Source organism: Melopsittacus undulatus, chromosome 1 (assembly GCF_012275295.1).
Source record: "Melopsittacus undulatus isolate bMelUnd1 chromosome 1, bMelUnd1.mat.Z, whole genome shotgun sequence".
Taxonomy (NCBI): Eukaryota; Metazoa; Chordata; class Aves; order Psittaciformes; family Psittaculidae; genus Melopsittacus; species Melopsittacus undulatus.
Window position 1 is genome coordinate 106,425,159 of NC_047527.1, and position 17,092 is coordinate 106,442,250.

The window sequence follows — 17,092 nt, forward strand, 5'->3', positions numbered from 1 at the left end:
ATTGCAGCTACATCTGAGAAATAAAGGTTTTGTCAGGGTATCTTTGTTTTGTGAAATGTTTAGCTATGGTGTCAAAATTTTTGCTGACAGGTCCCATCTTTCTGAATGGCTGAGAAGAAAGCATTTTGTTAGTGCAACTGTGCCTGTAAAGTTCTCATACTAACAAATACTTTAATTCTAAACAGACTCTTAATTTTCACAATTTTTGTGGTTACTGGTAGTTGTTTCATAAGCAGCTTTCTAAAAGGATGGGAATGGCTGTGTTTGTAATATTTCAGTCTGTAATCAAACACATATTGTTTTAGTTATGCATACAATGTTCCCCAATGTTTGTGCTCAGCCCATATTGCTCTGGGGCTTTCATGGCTTCATTTTTAAAATGGGTGGTAATACATACTGGAGAAACATGTTATTCTTTGCTTCTCTTCCAATTTGTGCAGTAGACCTCCAAACTTTCAAGTCACTGACACTAAGAATTTAGTAGGTTGTAAAGATAAGAGTGCCATATTCATAGAAACCCTAAAATCAGGAATTATTATGACAAAAGTTGCCAACAAAAAGCTGTAGCTAAACTACTTGGGAACACTTAGAAACCTAATAGAATTAAGTTCCTTTAAGGAGAATGGGAAAGGTTTTATTTGTATTTATTTAATCAATGTACGTATGCCTGTGGTGAAATAAGACAAATATCTTGTTAAATAATTTTTTTTCATTTATAGGCTATTGCAAAATTGCAATGATGACAGTCTGAATGTTGCACTTCCTATGAGAATGCTTGAGGTATTTTCATCTGAGAATACGTATTTGCCTGTTTTACAAGATGTCAGCTATGTGACATCATTAATTGAACAAATTTTGCACTACATGATTCAAAAAGGTGAGTGGTTTGGAAATAATTAAAAATTAAATAAAATGTGTAATATCTGAAGACCATGTTGTTTAATCATGTTTTTGACTTTACTACAGACACAGTGAGTTCAGTCCTGTATGTACTAACAGAGCTGTGTGTTAGATGGATGTTTTGGTTGTAATGAGAAGACTGCTTGAGGAATTGCTGTTTGATTTCTTTGGGGATTCTCTTTATAAATTGGATATTTTACTAAGTTACTTATGTAGATTTATACCACAGATTTTGATATTAGGTGCATGTTACCTAAGAAAAGTTTTATCACAGTAGCTGTTTGCACACACTCTCACCCGCAACAGATCTAAGCTTTAGTTGTATAAAAGTTGGAAATTATGTTGTAGTACTGTTATCTATATCTACGAACATTCATTATTGTTGTAAATTGCCATTATCTTTTCACCCTCCTAACACTAGAGACACCTTAGCAAAGAGATGGTGACCTAGCTTTTATTTCCCTTGTAGCATCATCAGCAAAACTGTTTGCTAGACTGCAATCAGTTACACCTGTGCAAACATACTGGGAGTTAATGAATTGTGTAGTTATCACCAAAATTATGTATTGTGTTGAAGAAACTCTATTACTCTGAGAACGTGTGAAAAACATAATTTGGCTATCTGATACCACAGCTTGAGTTTGCAAACCCTAGGAACAAAACATGAAATAAATGATCCAGCTTCACTGGTATAAAACACAAAAAGAACACCTTCCAATTTGTTAGATAATTGGTGCAATAATTCTATGTAAGTTTTAAAGTACATTTAGTGGATTAGGCTATCTTATCCTGTTACTAAGGACTGGGTTTTAACTACTACATGTTGTAGTCACTATGAGGAAAAAGAATTACTATATGCATTTATTTTCCTTGCCTATGCCTAGTGAAAACTTCTCAAGTATTCGTGTTTGTCTTACTGCTTACTATATTATATCTTCCAGAATGCTCATATTTGTTCTTTGAGTATAATATTTAGTCCTCAGAGCCGATATATGAAAGTGTTAGTATGTTAGGTCATTAATTTTAGTGAGAAAATACAGCTTTCTGATCACTTAAAATGTAAACAAAAAGAAACGGTTTTATGCAACTATAGGTGTTCTGTCTCCTAATAGTTTATGATGGTTAATTTGTAAAGAATCTGTAGTCAGCTTTTATTAGTATATGGGTTTGCCTATGATTTGTCTTCCGTGTGTATCTTGTCAGCATTGATAAGTTGTTCCTTTGTGGTGACTTCCACTTGTTGCATTGTATGTGAAGTTAGGTAGTTCCTGACAAAGGGTCTTAGACTGGACCTCTCGGTGATGTGATGCTACTTACATATTTACAGTGGTTCCTGTAGTTGTGGAACTTGTGTTTTAGGAGTTCATTGAGCAAGAGGAAGTTGATTTAAGAAGAATAAAATCGCATGACTCCATTTGTACTTTAGTGAAACAGAAATAGATTGCCTTCTACACACATCTTTATGGCTTGGGTGGTAATGTGTTTTATTACTGTCTGAGAGATCCTTGATTTGGAAACTGTGTTCCTCAGCTTGCTAAAGCAAGTTCTTTATAGAACTTGGGGTGTTCTGCTAGCTGAGTTCTTAGCTGTATGATGCGGTCATGCTTTGGAAAAGAGGGAAACTCCATAATTTCTGACAGGGTGGAAGGACGGGTGTGAAAAACATGAATAGAATCACTCAGAGGAGAGCATCTTTTTCATAGTTCGCTGTTTAAAAATCTCAAATTTCTCGCTTAATCGGCAGGAGTGCTTGGGCTTTGAAAACAAAATTGAGTCTGAATGGAGTTATCTTTCTGTGATTTTATAAAGTGATGTTTCCAAAGAGGTTGCTGGTATATCCTGTTACTTACGTGAGTGTCACCTAGGCTATTGTGAAAAGTCTTCCTAAGTAGAACTTCATGCAGTGAATTATAAAATTCATTCAATTAATGTTGAGTATATAAACTGCTTTATACAACAAAGGAGGAAAGTAATACTGCATTTAAAAAGTTATGTTTCTTGTTTGCAGGCTACTACAAGTCGCTTTATTTGTTAATTAACAATAAGCTTCCCTCGAGTATTGAGTATTCTGATGTTTCTCGAGTCCCTATTGCAAAAATACTTCTGGAGAATGTTCTGAAGCCATTGCACTTTACATATAGCTCCTGTCCAGAAGGTGCAAGGTAAATAAAGATACTAGTACATACTTGTATACCCATTTCTAATTGCTTTTCTGGAGTGTCTGGCTGTTCTTTTGGTACAGTTTGTTGATTTGTTTGCAGTAGTCATGACTTTTTGGCAATGCTCTACATCAGTGGAACAATGTAGCTTCAGGTGCGTTTAAGATAAAGGCAATAAAATGCTGAAGACTACAATAAACAGCATAAGGAGCAGCAGGTATTGCAATATGCAAGGACATAAGAGTGCAAAAACTTAGATGAGAGCAGAGGTGCAGCTATGGGCAGATGAATTTTAGAGTTAAAAAGAACTTTGTGACAGAGGAGCTGACGTTTATGGAGTCAAGTAGTGAAGTCGTAGTTTACAAGCAGAAAGAACAAGGTATGTGGACAGATGGAACAAAAATCAGACTGATCGTAGCACATGTAATAGTGTTTTGTGTTAAAGTAGTATTTTTTTGGGAAAAAGAATAATTGTGGGTTTTTTAATATAGTTTTTATTTCAAGATAATAAACAACAAACTTCAGAATTATCTGAGTTCATGAAAAGTTTAAAGGTTAAAATTACAAGATCATCAGGAAAATGATGTAGTAGAAGAAGTTAATTTTTGAGAAATCTGAGTAAGTTAGTTTATCAGCACAGGATTAATGGAGCGCATCTATATAGTCATCTTGATGGATGTGTTCAAACTTGCAAATTAATCTACTGTTCTGTGGATATAATTGTGGGAAATTGTGTCTCTATTTTCTATAAAGGCAATTTTTCATCCATTTCAGGCAGCAGATTTTTGCAGCCTTCACAGAGGAGTTTCTGGCAGCACCTTTTACAGACCAGATATTCCATTTCATCATTCCAGCACTTGCTGATGTGCAGACCATTTTCCCTTACGAACTCTTTCTGAATGCACTATTATTAGCAGAAAGGAGAAGTGATGAAGCCCCGTGGCTTTTTTACTTTGTATTAACAGTTGGAGAAACATACTTGGGTAAGAAAACTGAATGGCAAATTCATTGTATTTTCATATTTCATAAAATCACAGTATGTTTTGGGTTGGAAGGGACCTTAAAAGATCATCCAAGTTCTAGCCTCCCTGCTATGGGCAGGGAGGGCAGGGACACCTTCGACTAGACCAGGTTGCTCTAAGCTCTGTCCAACCTGGCCTTGAGCACTGCCAGGGATGGGGCAGCCACAGCTCTTGGCAACCTGTTCCAGTGTCTGATCACCCTCATGGTAAAGAATTTCTTCATAATACCTAATCTAAATCTCCTCTCATTCAGTTTAAAACCATTCCCTCTTTTCTTAGCATTGCATGCCCTTTAAATACATGTTATGTATTTCCACAGTGTGGTTTATTGCCCAACAGAAAGGACAGTCTGGGGACAAAAGTGTTGGAGAGATATGTTTTATTAGCTAGTCTTACCCTTTTTGGTAAAAAATACACGTAAATTTGGTAACATTTACACATAACGTGTTTTGGTCAGGTATTTCTGGTAAAATATGCCTTATAGTGCAGTGTGATCCGGCTAACAGTCTTCTATTTCGATGTATGCACTACAGGATCCCTTTCAGAAGAAGGACTTCTTGTGTATTTGAGGGTACTCCAGACTTACCTCTCTCAGCTGCCTGTGTCTGCTGCTGGTACAAATTGTCCAGATGCAAACAGTGATTCTGAAGATGAGGATGAAGAGATCAGTAAAATGACAGCTGCACCAGTAAGCAATATGTAATTTCTTCTTGTATTACAGCAGTAGCAAATATAGGCAAAACATGATCATTGTAAGGCTAGTATTCTTCTATGTGTAGAAGGGAATATATTTATTTCTAAAAAGATAGGTGGCCACTCACTGTAAGCAAATAGAACTAGTTGCTTACATTAAAAACAAAACCTTTACTGTAATAAAAAATCTTAAAGTACTGATACTTTGCAGAAGCACAGAGCTTTTATTTAACAAAAAAAGGTTAAACTTCTCTTTAAATTTATATTTTACAGAAACTATTGTTCTTGGTGTTCTTCAAGACTGTGGTAATGCTAAGATGTCATGAAGCATACACATGTTTCCATTTTTTTTTTCTCATGGAAATATTAAAAGTTCAGCTTGTCTTCACCCTATAGAATTAACTCTTTAATATACCTAACTACCTTGAAGGCTCTCAAATGGAGAACACCTGCTTTCCGTAGTAATGTGTAGAGAATCTTTCACTATAAGCTTCCACCAGTTAAATGAATCTGTGACAACTTTAACTTCCTAACACCTGGATCAAGGATTGAACAATTGAAGTTGGAGAGTCTCAGAGATTATTTTGCCTCCCCACACTGAGCTGTGAAGTCTGGATTTTTGTGTCTTTCAGGCATTCTAAGATTTCTGGCGTTTTCTTGGTGAAGAGGTGAAAGCAAAAGACTATCAGCTCTTCTGAGAGATCCTGTTCCTATAATGCCTACTTACATTTCATTTTAAATGCTGCCTTTTACCTGTACATTTTTAGGTGCAGTGTGTTACTGTTACCACAAAATCTTTACAAAGATAGTGTCAATAAGATACTTTATATGCCAGATACGCACATACCATATGTGATGTAAATATTGGCAGATTCTCCTTGTGGCTTAGAGATACTGGTGATGTTTAAGAGGTGATTAGATACACTTCTCATGCTACCTGAACACGTATTAGCCACTGATGTTTTTCTTTGTTTATTAACTGATGGTTATGAATGCTAAAATACTGTTTGTAAAGGAACTTATGGTAGACATCCGTTCCTGGATTTCATGTCCCCTGATGTCATGCGGGAAGAGATGACTTAGGTGGCTTGTGGGTCTGATAATTTTAAGAATGGTACTGGGATATACATATGTGTCTATGTTTTAATTATTGTACAAGCAAACTTTTCTGGCAAAATTCTGAAGTATTTTAATTTTTTTAAAAGTGAGATACTTCTTCATTAAAAAGACTTAAAGCAGATTTTGCTCTAATATGTTCATAGGGTGATGGGAGAATATCAGTTCAGTACATAACTGAGGAGTGTCTAAAAAAATTGGATACAAAGCAGCAGACGAATACCCTACTGAATATGGTTTGGAGAGATTCAGCAAGTGAAGAGGTCTTTACCCTGATGGCATCAATCTGTCACACGCTAATGGTACAACACCGAATGATGGTGCCAAAAGTCAGGCAAGTATAAGTAATGATGTTGAACTGTAGTACATCTAAAATTGGTTTTATTACATAGATTTGTTTTAAATACCCTGTGATGTTACTGGGTTTTTTTTTCTTTAATCATCAGCTGAAATAAATAATTTCAAATGTACATAATAATTCCAGGCAAACTAAGGAGTGGATTCTTTCTGTTTCTTATTTTATTTCTTGTTGCTAGTGCCCTCTCTGAAGTAATTACTAAATCCAGAAATGTATGCTCTTGGTTTGTTTAGTGAGCTGCAAATAGGTTAGTTGAGGACTATGTAACAGGTAGTGATCAGTGTGATCAGAAAATCGCACACAAACAGGGATTTAAAAGATTCTTGAAAGGAGTTTATACATCCTTGTGCTCAGAGGCAGCATTTAGTGTTGTTGTAGTGAAGTTTGTGTAGCTTGTGTTTAAAACTCAGTGATACGGATTCCACAGTCTAGCTAGCTGAGCACTGAAACAAGTGTGTTTTCTACCCTCTATAATATATAGACAAAGTGTCTCTTGCTACAAATGCAAATGATTCCTAACTGTTGAAAATCACTGTTACTGTTTGGAAAGGGCTTTGACACCTGAAATGGCGATAAGACTTGTTAATTTGTACAGTGTTCTTTTACAAAGACTGCAAACCACAAATGTTACTAACAATGGAAGAGGATTTTTGACCTTTTTATTATCAGACTAAGACCCATAAATATTAACACTGTTCTGGTGCAAGTAGTTTTGAGTGAGTATGTAGTTGCTGGTAGTAAAGTAAGTATTTAGGGAATGCTGTAAACATAATTCAAAGTGCATTGTAAACAGTGATACAGAAAACTAATTAGGTGCTATCTTAGCCCAATGGTGTTTATAGCTGCTAAAGGAAGTAGGATGTCAGTGAAACTGTGATTGTTCGATTAGGGTAATTAGTTCTTTGTAGACTAATTGCATTAGAGCAGGATGTGAGACCTGAAGATCATAGCAGCAGTTGAATTAGAATGCCTGCTTTATTGTGGCAAGTAGTACATTGCCTTGGATAGTAATTACTGAGTTTAAACGCATCACTGCTTTGACTTAAGGTTTGCTAGTGAACTGTGTAGAAAAGGGTGTTTAATAAATAAAGAAGTCACACAGAACTTTAATTGTATGAGCATGACATCTGTTTCCTCTAAGAAGCTCTATCGGGTCTTTGCAATTATTTGTGGTAACAAGGTAGTTACACGCTGGATAAATTCAGGAGTTATGAAAGCTCTACTTAACATCTTACAACAGATAGTAATAACTATTCAAAATTTGAAATGAGTATAAATGTATAATTTTAGAAATAAGCAGTAGAGATACTAACATTCGTGTCAGTAATACTAATGAAATTACTTTTGTGGTCAAAATGGAGTTAATTCAGATATTTGGTAAGTTAAAGTAGATATTTAATTACTAATTCTGGCTTTCAAGCCAATCCTAAGTGCTGGGTTTGCCAGGCATCATCATGTCAGGAGGTATGAATCTTTTGTCTGTTCCCAGTGCATTTGAGACTTGGCCTAAGTTATCAAGCAGCTAAAACATCATTTAAAACATCTTTTTTGTGTGGTTTTCAAAGGACATTTGATGTTTATTTTACAGGTAGTAAATATTGTGCCATTTCAAAAGGCAATGAAAAGATTTTTTCATCCTTAATTTCTACTTTTTAATTGCTTGATTTTTTTTTTGTAATTGCCCAAATATTTTGTCAAATTCAGTGATCGTTTTTTGAAAGATGATTCACTTATTTTTGTAATGAACTTTTAGATACACTTTATTCTGAATAGAAAGTAACCTATTCAGTTAAACCATGTAGAAATAGTTAAGCAGAAATAATATATCTAATATATCTTAAGAGCTCAGAAATGCTCTTATATTTTAAGTTTGGAAACATATGGTCATATGGTTTAAAAGTTAGAAAAGCTTTTTACCCTTCTGTTAGACTTTGCTTGTTTCACAGAATCACAGAGTAGTTTGGGTTAGAAGGGACCTTTAAAGTTCACCTAGTTCCAACCTCGCTACCAGGGGAACCTTCCACTAGACCAGGTTGCTCAAAGCCCCATCCAGCCTGGCCTTGAGCAGTTCTAGGGATGGGGCAGCCACAGCTTCCCCATCCCTGCAGTATTTAACCTGGAGTATCCCATGAATATTTAGCAGCATTTAAAACTGTAATAGATAAAATTTATAATTAAAAATATAACAGCTGCAGATCTAGAAAGTGAGATGCTGAATAAAGTAGTAACTGAAAATAACATTTCAGTAACTGCAAAGAAAATTAGGGTAAAGTCAACACAAGCTTCGTAAGGAAGGAAACAACAAATACTTCTGTATTAGTTTTAGTTCTGAGGCTTTTTTGCTTCTTGGGGAAAAAAAGATGAGAAACTCAATAGTATAGACATGTCAGTCTGCTAAAGCTGAATGTTTTTTCTTGTGGTTTCTCAGTACATCTTTGATTGGATGATGGTGATACTGTATGGTGTTAGGAATGTTGGTGTTGCTTCATTAGCTCAGTTGTTTCTTTGATTTTGCAACAGAGACTTAAGAAAGAACAGAACAGGATACCCAGAAGTACATTGTCGTTTTGAACATAGTTCCTTTCTGATTTTTCTACAGAGGGTGGTGGGTTCCAGAGGTGGGTTACTGCTTTGGAAAGATGCAGTCAAGCCCCATTAAAGAAAAAAGCCAGAAGACTTGAAAAACTGTTCTAACATTTAGTAAGCCAGATGAGAGGTATAGAATAAAATCCTCATTTTAATGAAGTCCCTGGAAATTGTGCTTGTTTTCAGAGAGGCAGGGCTTTCATCTTTTCACTGTAAAGTTGATACATATTATTGAGTACAGTTATTAAAAAAATGAGAAAAAATAAGTCTTGAAGCATAGTTGTCATAAGGAAATTTGAAAGACTCTAGTTCATCAAAACTCTACTTTAAATAAGTAGTAAATTTAGTTCTGCAAAATATTTAGGTGTGTAACTTAATACCACAGAGTTCAGGTCATCATTATGGCTTACTCTTAGTGGTAGGAACTATGCTTGTACTATGACTTCAGTAGCTGTCAGCTGTCATTGCCACAGAGTAGTTGCTAATCTGGGTTTAACCATTTCATAAGGACCAAACATTACTGCTGTTGAATTAACATAACATCACTAATCTTAACCTGTGGTTGGGAATTATTTTGAAATTGACATTCTGGTGTAATAGGACCAGTCTGTCTTCATACGTGTGCTGAAGATACACAAGCTTTACACGAGGCTGTTCAAGTCATTCTTCAAGGAATGTTCTTAAACTGCTGTGTTTATCTCAAAACCAGAATCATTGAATATGACGTTTCTACTTTTTCTTTCTGCTCTCTGCCCAATACAAAGTGAGGCAAAAAGCATAAGGTAGCCTATGGTTCATTTAGTGATGGCTTTGCCTGCTGTCTCATACCTGTGACACCTTGCAGTTCTGAAGTGTCAGAATGCACTCCCCGGGCAGCAGTGACCTTTCACAGACTGTATGAGCTCCTCTCATTCTAGTGTATTCTCTTCATTAACTTAAATGGTCTCAGTGGGAAACAGGGCCCAATTTATGACCTAGACTGAAAAATCTTGCCTTTAACTAATTAACTTGTAGTGGTGCCTCAGCTAAATTAAGCTTAATGGGTCATTTAATCTGTCCCATTGCGCAGGAGGAATTTGACACTTTTTTAAAACCAGAGGTGCCCAAAATACTGTTCTGGCAAGTAGACATAAATCATGTGGCCTTTGTAGACAATTAGATACCTACAGAGAGAATCAAGGTTATAAATAAATGATTGTTATGTGCTTACTTTGGGGAGCAGATAATTTAATTTGGTATGATTAAAATAGATGCTTAACAGAAGTCACTGGAGTAAATTTAACTCTCTCATAGCCTGTGGCTGAGACAGTGTGCCTGTTTACACTTGAAAGGAGCTTACCCTTTTTGGTAGTAGAAAAACGGTTCCTCTGCCAAACTACAGTGTTAGACCTGAAGATTTTCTGTAATGTTCAATCTATTAATGAATCCATTATATGAAAACATGTATAATGTTCTCAAAGGAGTTGGTGGTATGCTGTGAGATTTTCAGGAAAATTCAGAACCACTACATGGGAGGAGTAAAACCCCAGGGCTGAAATTTTAGCAGCTTGTTTTGTTTTTAGAGTAGTACAGATACAAAAAATGAAACTCTCAGATTATAGTTGTTTACATAAAAAGAGATACTGTCTAATCTTTTTGATTTCTGGTATTTGAGTGTGTGTGTATTTTCTGTTTGTTTTCTTTAAAGGAAGAAGTGATCAAGATTATGTGGGTATTTAAGCTTTACCTTGACTAATCTCAACACCTTCTGAATTGATAATGCTTTGTCTTCAGGGTGTATAAGCTATCCCTGTAATGCATAATCTGTGAGGTGTAGTGGGATAGTTTATATCAGTATCCTGATAATGTAGTTTATCTGCCAAAGAAAAGGACCATTAGAGGTAGATTTTGACCTATTTTAATTCTCAAAGGTTTTATTCTTTTTTAATTCAATTTTTTTTAGGCTTTTAAATTTTTTTTTCAGTGTGAAGCCAGAAATTTTGAAACTTTTTAATACAGCCAATTTCTTGAACTTTTGCAGTGATGCAGCTTTTCAAGGCCATCCTTACACTGTGGTGGTGTTTTGTTTGGTTTATTGTTTTTTTTTTTTTTTCTGGGGGACTCTGTGTGTTCTTTTTTGGTTACAGTTATTATCTTCTTTGAAAGCCAATTTCTGTACCTGGGGTTGGAGCATAGTAGGTTGTTTCTGTTGTCATTCCTTTTGCAATGAATTGTATTTCATGTACCTTTAGTGATGTAAACTTTTTGAAACACATGGCCTAATTCTCCTTTCTGTGCTTAATTTGTAGTTTCATGTTTATTTTCTGGTAACAGTATGGAAAGACTTAGAATTGATGAATTCATCTGCTTCATATTTCATAGGAATTTCATATTGACAAAATAGGTTGTATAATAACATCCTCTACAAAATTTGCATTTTTGTATTTAACCAGATTTTTAAGGAAGGGAAATGTGAAAATTGAATACATTCAGCGTTTCTGGAATCAGGCCATGAAATATAGCAGCTGTTACAATGACTGCCTGAATCACGGATATGGAATAAAAATGGCTAAAACTTAGACAAAGGTTATTATTATAAGCTCTTAAGGTTTGTCTTTTTTTCCCCTTCATTATTGCTGAATATTGCTAGAATGAAAAAATGAATTACATTATGATAGGTTCAGTGTCCATAATGTTTGTTCATTGCCACTAAAACTATTACATAATTTCCAGGGATGATTGTAAAATTAACAAGTTTTTACTTGGAAGTCCTATGAGACCTAACGGCACTGTGCCAAATTACTTTTAATTTCAAATATGAGGCTGAAAAGTGAAGGTCAGTGAGGAAATTTCTCATTTCAGAAACCAAGACATCAGAGCTATCATTCAGATAGTTAAACATTAAAATAGAAATTCTTATTCTAAATTAGCAGGATACAATAAGCCCTTCCTACAGGATAATGCGTCATTTCCACCCAAATGACAAAATGACTTCAGAAGGAAGTAAAATTCCCATGAATCTAATTCAGGTTGGATGTTTTCACAAGTTCCACATATTCAAAGGAGAACTTAATTTTGCAGTAAACCTTACCTTAAAACTGGCATTAGCTGCAGTTGCTTCCAATTTAATTTGAACTTACTGATGATCACCAACATACAACTGCTCTGGAGTATGTGAAGCTTCCAACTCTTTTTAAAGGTACTTATCTATGTATTTAAAATCTATGTATTGAAATAAGAGAGTGATATTTCAACAAAGACCACGAGATTGCTTGTATTTCATTTCACCTTCTTCTGTACGCCCCCACCCTATTTCTAAAACTCCACATACCTGTGAAACTGTCCTCCCTGTGCAGTGAAGAGTTCTTCCCGTCCTCATTCTACTTCATCCTTGAACAGTTCCTTGTCTGTGTGACTGGCTTTTGATGAATGCATGAGGTTTTAGAGCCTGAAGAAGGGATAGCTGTATGGGTGCTGGAGAGAGGCTGTGCTTCAGTGAAGGTAGTAGAAAGAGCCTGCAAGGCTTCAGCCAGGAAGAGGGATAGGAGCATATGGCACTCTGCAGTATTTGTGAGTGGGCCTGTGGGTTTTTGTGTGTTTTTTGTGTTAATGTCTTTAAATGAATTGCTGCTTAAACCATTCTCAAATGTTTCTACCTGTTTACTCATATTTTACTTTTTTTCTCCTAATGAAATGTGTGCTTTCTTTCCTTTTGCCATCTGACACAATTTATCCATGTGGTCTGTAATTAATACAGAGTAATTAATACAGAGTAGACTCTCTCCACAATTCCATTTCCCAGCCTCCTCCTGCTTGTACACATGGTCACCGGAAATTTTAGTACTATGATCTCTGAGAGGCGATGTGGGACCTGAGTATCTGTTTCACCTTATTCATTCTAATAATAGTTATAAGACCTAGGAAAGTAGCATTTAGGATAACTAACTGAATACAGCTTCTCAGAACCTGAAAAATGACATTTGAGTCAGTGAAATCCTGTTTGTTTTCCTAGAAGACATTAATTGTTTCAAATTATGTTTGTCACATCTGTTGCTTTGTGCAGTGGACAAAATAAGCTAGGACTTTTAATTCCAGGATGCTCTTTTTTTCTCATTTCTATAAAAAGTTTATCATGTCTGAAATAATACAGTTAAAGTTAGTCATGTATATAACTGACTTGTGAGCATACACATTTATTTTTACAGCTAATAACTACTTTTCTGTGTACAGAGGGATTAGTTTATGTGTAGTACTAGTAGTGTGGAAACTGTCCTGACAGGCATTGTTCCACTGATGATGTTGTATTTATGTCTGCCAGGCAGAATATACCAGTAAAATTGCCACATAGTTTTAAATCAATATTTGCTTCTAGCATAAATGAGCTTTAAGGTATTTTATCTACTTTTCACAAAAATTGCTGTATTTGTTAATGTCAGAAGAACCACAGAAACGACCTGCTAATTAATTGGTGTGATTTTATAGATTAGAATTTGAAAAAAATCCCAGATAAACAACTCTGAATTAATACTATTTTTATTAATGAGTATTTAATTCTCTGGAATACTGCGAACGTGGGTTTATATCATGTGGTTTGTTGCTGAGTTAATGAAAGCTCTGTGTTTAGGTATAAGGATTTATATCCTCGGTTTATTTCAGCTTTTGGGGCTTTCACCAGATTTGAGTAGGGTAAGAACCTCCAACTTGAAAAAATAAATTGTTTGTATTTGAGAAATGTTTGACAGTAAATTCTTACAGAAGCATTGTGTTTTGTGAATACAGTCTTTTGGAAGACACAATTTATTTGAATTTCCCTTTGCAGGCTTCTTTATAGCTTAGCCTTTAATGCCAGATTCCTGAGGCATCTTTGGTATTTGATATCTTCAATGACTACACGAATGATAACAGGGTATGTATTATACAATTTCTGAAACGGAGTCTTTGTTAAAGTAGAGCATATCTAGTGAGAAGAGAATGAGACAATTAGTGGTATTACAGTACTTGTGGAAGGTGATTAAAACCAAAACTGTAATGGTTACTTAGCTCCTATGATTGCATAAACCAGCAAAATATTGGAATTTAGATATCTGTAAGTAATTATAGGTAAATAAATAGAATCTTCATTTAAAATAAGGTAGATATTTTGCAGGTTTTGGAGTGCTTACTATGATCAATCCAACACTGAAGCTACAAGTACTTCATCCTAAATGTGTGAGAGTTATCTCATATACTTTGGCTAGTGCAGCAATTGATGTCTGGATTCCTAGGAACTTAGGCACTGGACCTGCAGATTTGTTCTGTGCTGACATGCAGATTAGTTCCTTTGCTTTCTGGTTTAGAACAGAAGCACAAACTCTCTGCACTCAGTAATACTTAATGCCAAAGTTTATGTATCATCAAGAAACTGAGATACTATAGTGACAAGAACTTTGAGTGACCTTATTTTGCAAGAATGGGAGATAGTTATTTACCTGAGAGTGCTGTCCTTATTTTGCTGTAGGAACTACTACTGAATATTTGTAAGAGAATGCTGAATGCTTTAAAAAAGAGTATATAATTTACCATCTCTTTAATTTTGCTTTTTTATATTTTAAGGTCTATGGTGCCACTTCTTCAAGTGATTTCAAGAGGCTCTCCAATGTCTTTAGAAGACTCTAGTCGAATTATCCCTCTCTTCTACCTTTTTAGTTCTTTGTTTAGTCATTCACTTATTTCTGTTCATGATAACGAATTCTTTGGTGATCCAATAGAAGGTGAGTTTCAAGCATACTAAATAGCAATGCTTTGAAAAACGTTTTTGTGTAAGTAAAAGTTCCCTGGGCAATGATTTGCTGACATCTGTGGGGAAGCTCTCCTGGTCTGACTTGCTGATGGTCCCCTGAGCACTCAGCTGTCAGCTGGCTCTTTCATAGTGATTGCATTTAGAAAAAAATGATGGTCTGCACCTTGGGAACCCTAGCTTTACATGGTCTGATATGGACATTCTTAATCATGATAATTTTTAATGAGTTAGTGAAGAGATTGAACTACTTCTGAGCTGAACCTGTAGTCTAATGTGAAAATTTAATATAGCAGAAATCACAAAAGTGAATAAGGGAATATTATGATTAAAATAATTGTGACTGCAATTACAGGGTCTGATTGACTTATGAATATATACTCTTTTTGAGTGGTGTTTTGTTGGTCTACCTTTAGATTTTGTGTGTGAATACTTAAGGTTCTAACGAAATAAGTAGGGTTTTGATATTTTGGTGTTTTGTGGGTTTTTTTTTTGGCTGTGAATTTTTTTTTTAATATCAAAATGATTAAGGAAAAGTTCTTTAGGGAAACTTAAGCTTGCGCTTTATGTAGTTGCAGGTCAAAGACAATCATCAATGATGCCTTTTACACTAGAAGAGCTTGTAATATTATCACGCTGCCTTCGAGATGCGTGTTTAGGAATCATAAAGTTGGCTTACCCAGAAACAAAACCAGAGGTTCGTGAGGAATATATTGCAGCATTTAGAAGTGTAGGAGTAACAAAAAATACAGAAATGCAGCAATGTATACAGACGGAACAAAAAAGGTGGATTCAGTTATTCAAGGTAAATGGTGTAAATTTTCAGAACATATTTCAATAAAATTTTCAGGTGTCTGCTGAAGATAGAAGATTAGGTTAAATTTCCCCCCCCCCCCCCCCCCCCTTTAATTATACTTTTAAGACTGTTGTTACAAGGAATGTGGATTTGGGAAAGTTCCTTTTTGGTGTATATGCCAAACTGAGTGAGTAAATTCTGATAATTGAAACTTTTGTTTCTGTTTTTGTTTTTTTCTTCTGAGAACTCTTAATTTCCTTTTCTTGCTTATCCTGTTTGAAAAAAAGTTACTGCATAGGATATAGGTTTTAACTTGGACTCCCATTCAGCAGGGTCCATAAGCATTTCATGGTAACTGTATGTAGGTGTGAAATTCTAACTGAATCATGCGATTATTCGAGTACTTTTGTATTAAGTGGCTTGACTGAATTGGTACCATGCTGTAGTGGTTTTGTTGGTGTTTTGGGCTTGCTGGAATGCTAAAGGGATGGTGAATCTGGCTTAACAAATGTAAACTTAATGTATGTTCTTTCTGGATATCTACCAATGTATTTTCTGCCAGTTTTATCCATGGCCTCCTACTGAAGACGAGTTAAGAGAAGCTGAAAATGTTGGCAGGAAAAGACCTAATATAACTGTTGCAGAAAAAAAAGAGTGCTTGACTTGTCATGAAAATTCTGCAGCAAACACATCTAGTCAGCTAAAATTGCTCATTAAAGAAGTGGGAGCAGAAGAAATGCATTTTCCAAATTGAATGCTAGATTTACAGTCTGTTTAATACTGGCGACCTCTCGCACACTAATGTTCAGTTCGAGTCATCAGCTGTCCCTTCAGGTCTTTTATCACTGCTTTTGTCAAGCTATCTATTTAATTGAAAGAAGTTAATTGAATGAAAATGATCAACTAAGCTTGTATTAATATTGCTAATGGAACTTTCTTCTTGGCCGTGTTTGGAGAAAGATGTCATGCTAGACTTTAGGAAAGGCCCATTAAGGCTTGCACTTAACCTGATGGGCTAATTAAGGAATGCTTATTCATTCTACAAGTCTAAGATAGCCTCTATCTAGCCTATTCTGCCTGATTTTACAACACATTTCACTTATGAGTATAAGCATTAATAGCAGTGAGAGTAACTGATAATGTTTTGATTGCATTGAATACAGTCCTAATGCACCACTGAATTCGTAATTTGCACGGATTGATCTAATATATGTTTGCAGAATTTAATTTAATTACTTGTCTTTAAGTTGCCAAATAAACTTTTGATTTAAAGGTCACACATGAAAACTCCAGTATGTCTATTTTGATAAGAAGGACAGCATGCTAGGGGTGTTACTATGTATGCAGTTTATATCATGCCACGTTCTATTTCTTCTCTTTGATTTGTCATATTTAATCAATCATTTTATAAGCTGCTTATGTTTTAGATGAATTTGATTTATTTTGCTGTCATTCAGAAAGTTGTAAAATCCTGAGTTACTTTGTCCCACTTTGTCAGCCAGAAATTAAACTTGTAGTGGAACTGTCTAAACTTATTACTATTTCCTGGAGCCAGGGTTGTCTTCCATTAGTTGAGTTACAATTGCAGATCTTAAGGATATCTTGAAGGCTCTGGTTCTACTAAAAAAAGTAGTTAATAACAAAGGTTCCCTCATTTACTCCTCATTTACTCCTTCAGAAGTGTATTGTTACAGATAAAAATTCAGC

At 35.2% G+C, this 17,092-nt stretch overlaps 1 protein-coding gene across 1 annotated transcript in view; it reads left to right on the forward strand.

Annotated features, from left to right (window-relative positions):
• UBE3C (ubiquitin protein ligase E3C) overlaps positions 1-17,092 on the forward strand; it is a 71,927-nt gene that overhangs the window by 15,398 nt on the left and 39,437 nt on the right. The window contains exons 6-13 of the mRNA XM_005142122.4: positions 720-877; positions 2,909-3,062; positions 3,834-4,042; positions 4,615-4,769; positions 6,037-6,224; positions 13,633-13,719; positions 14,406-14,563; positions 15,162-15,394. Of these exons, the coding sequence (XP_005142179.2) occupies positions 720-877; positions 2,909-3,062; positions 3,834-4,042; positions 4,615-4,769; positions 6,037-6,224; positions 13,633-13,719; positions 14,406-14,563; positions 15,162-15,394 (1,342 nt within the window). The remainder of the gene's footprint in view (positions 1-719; positions 878-2,908; positions 3,063-3,833; positions 4,043-4,614; positions 4,770-6,036; positions 6,225-13,632; positions 13,720-14,405; positions 14,564-15,161; positions 15,395-17,092) is intronic.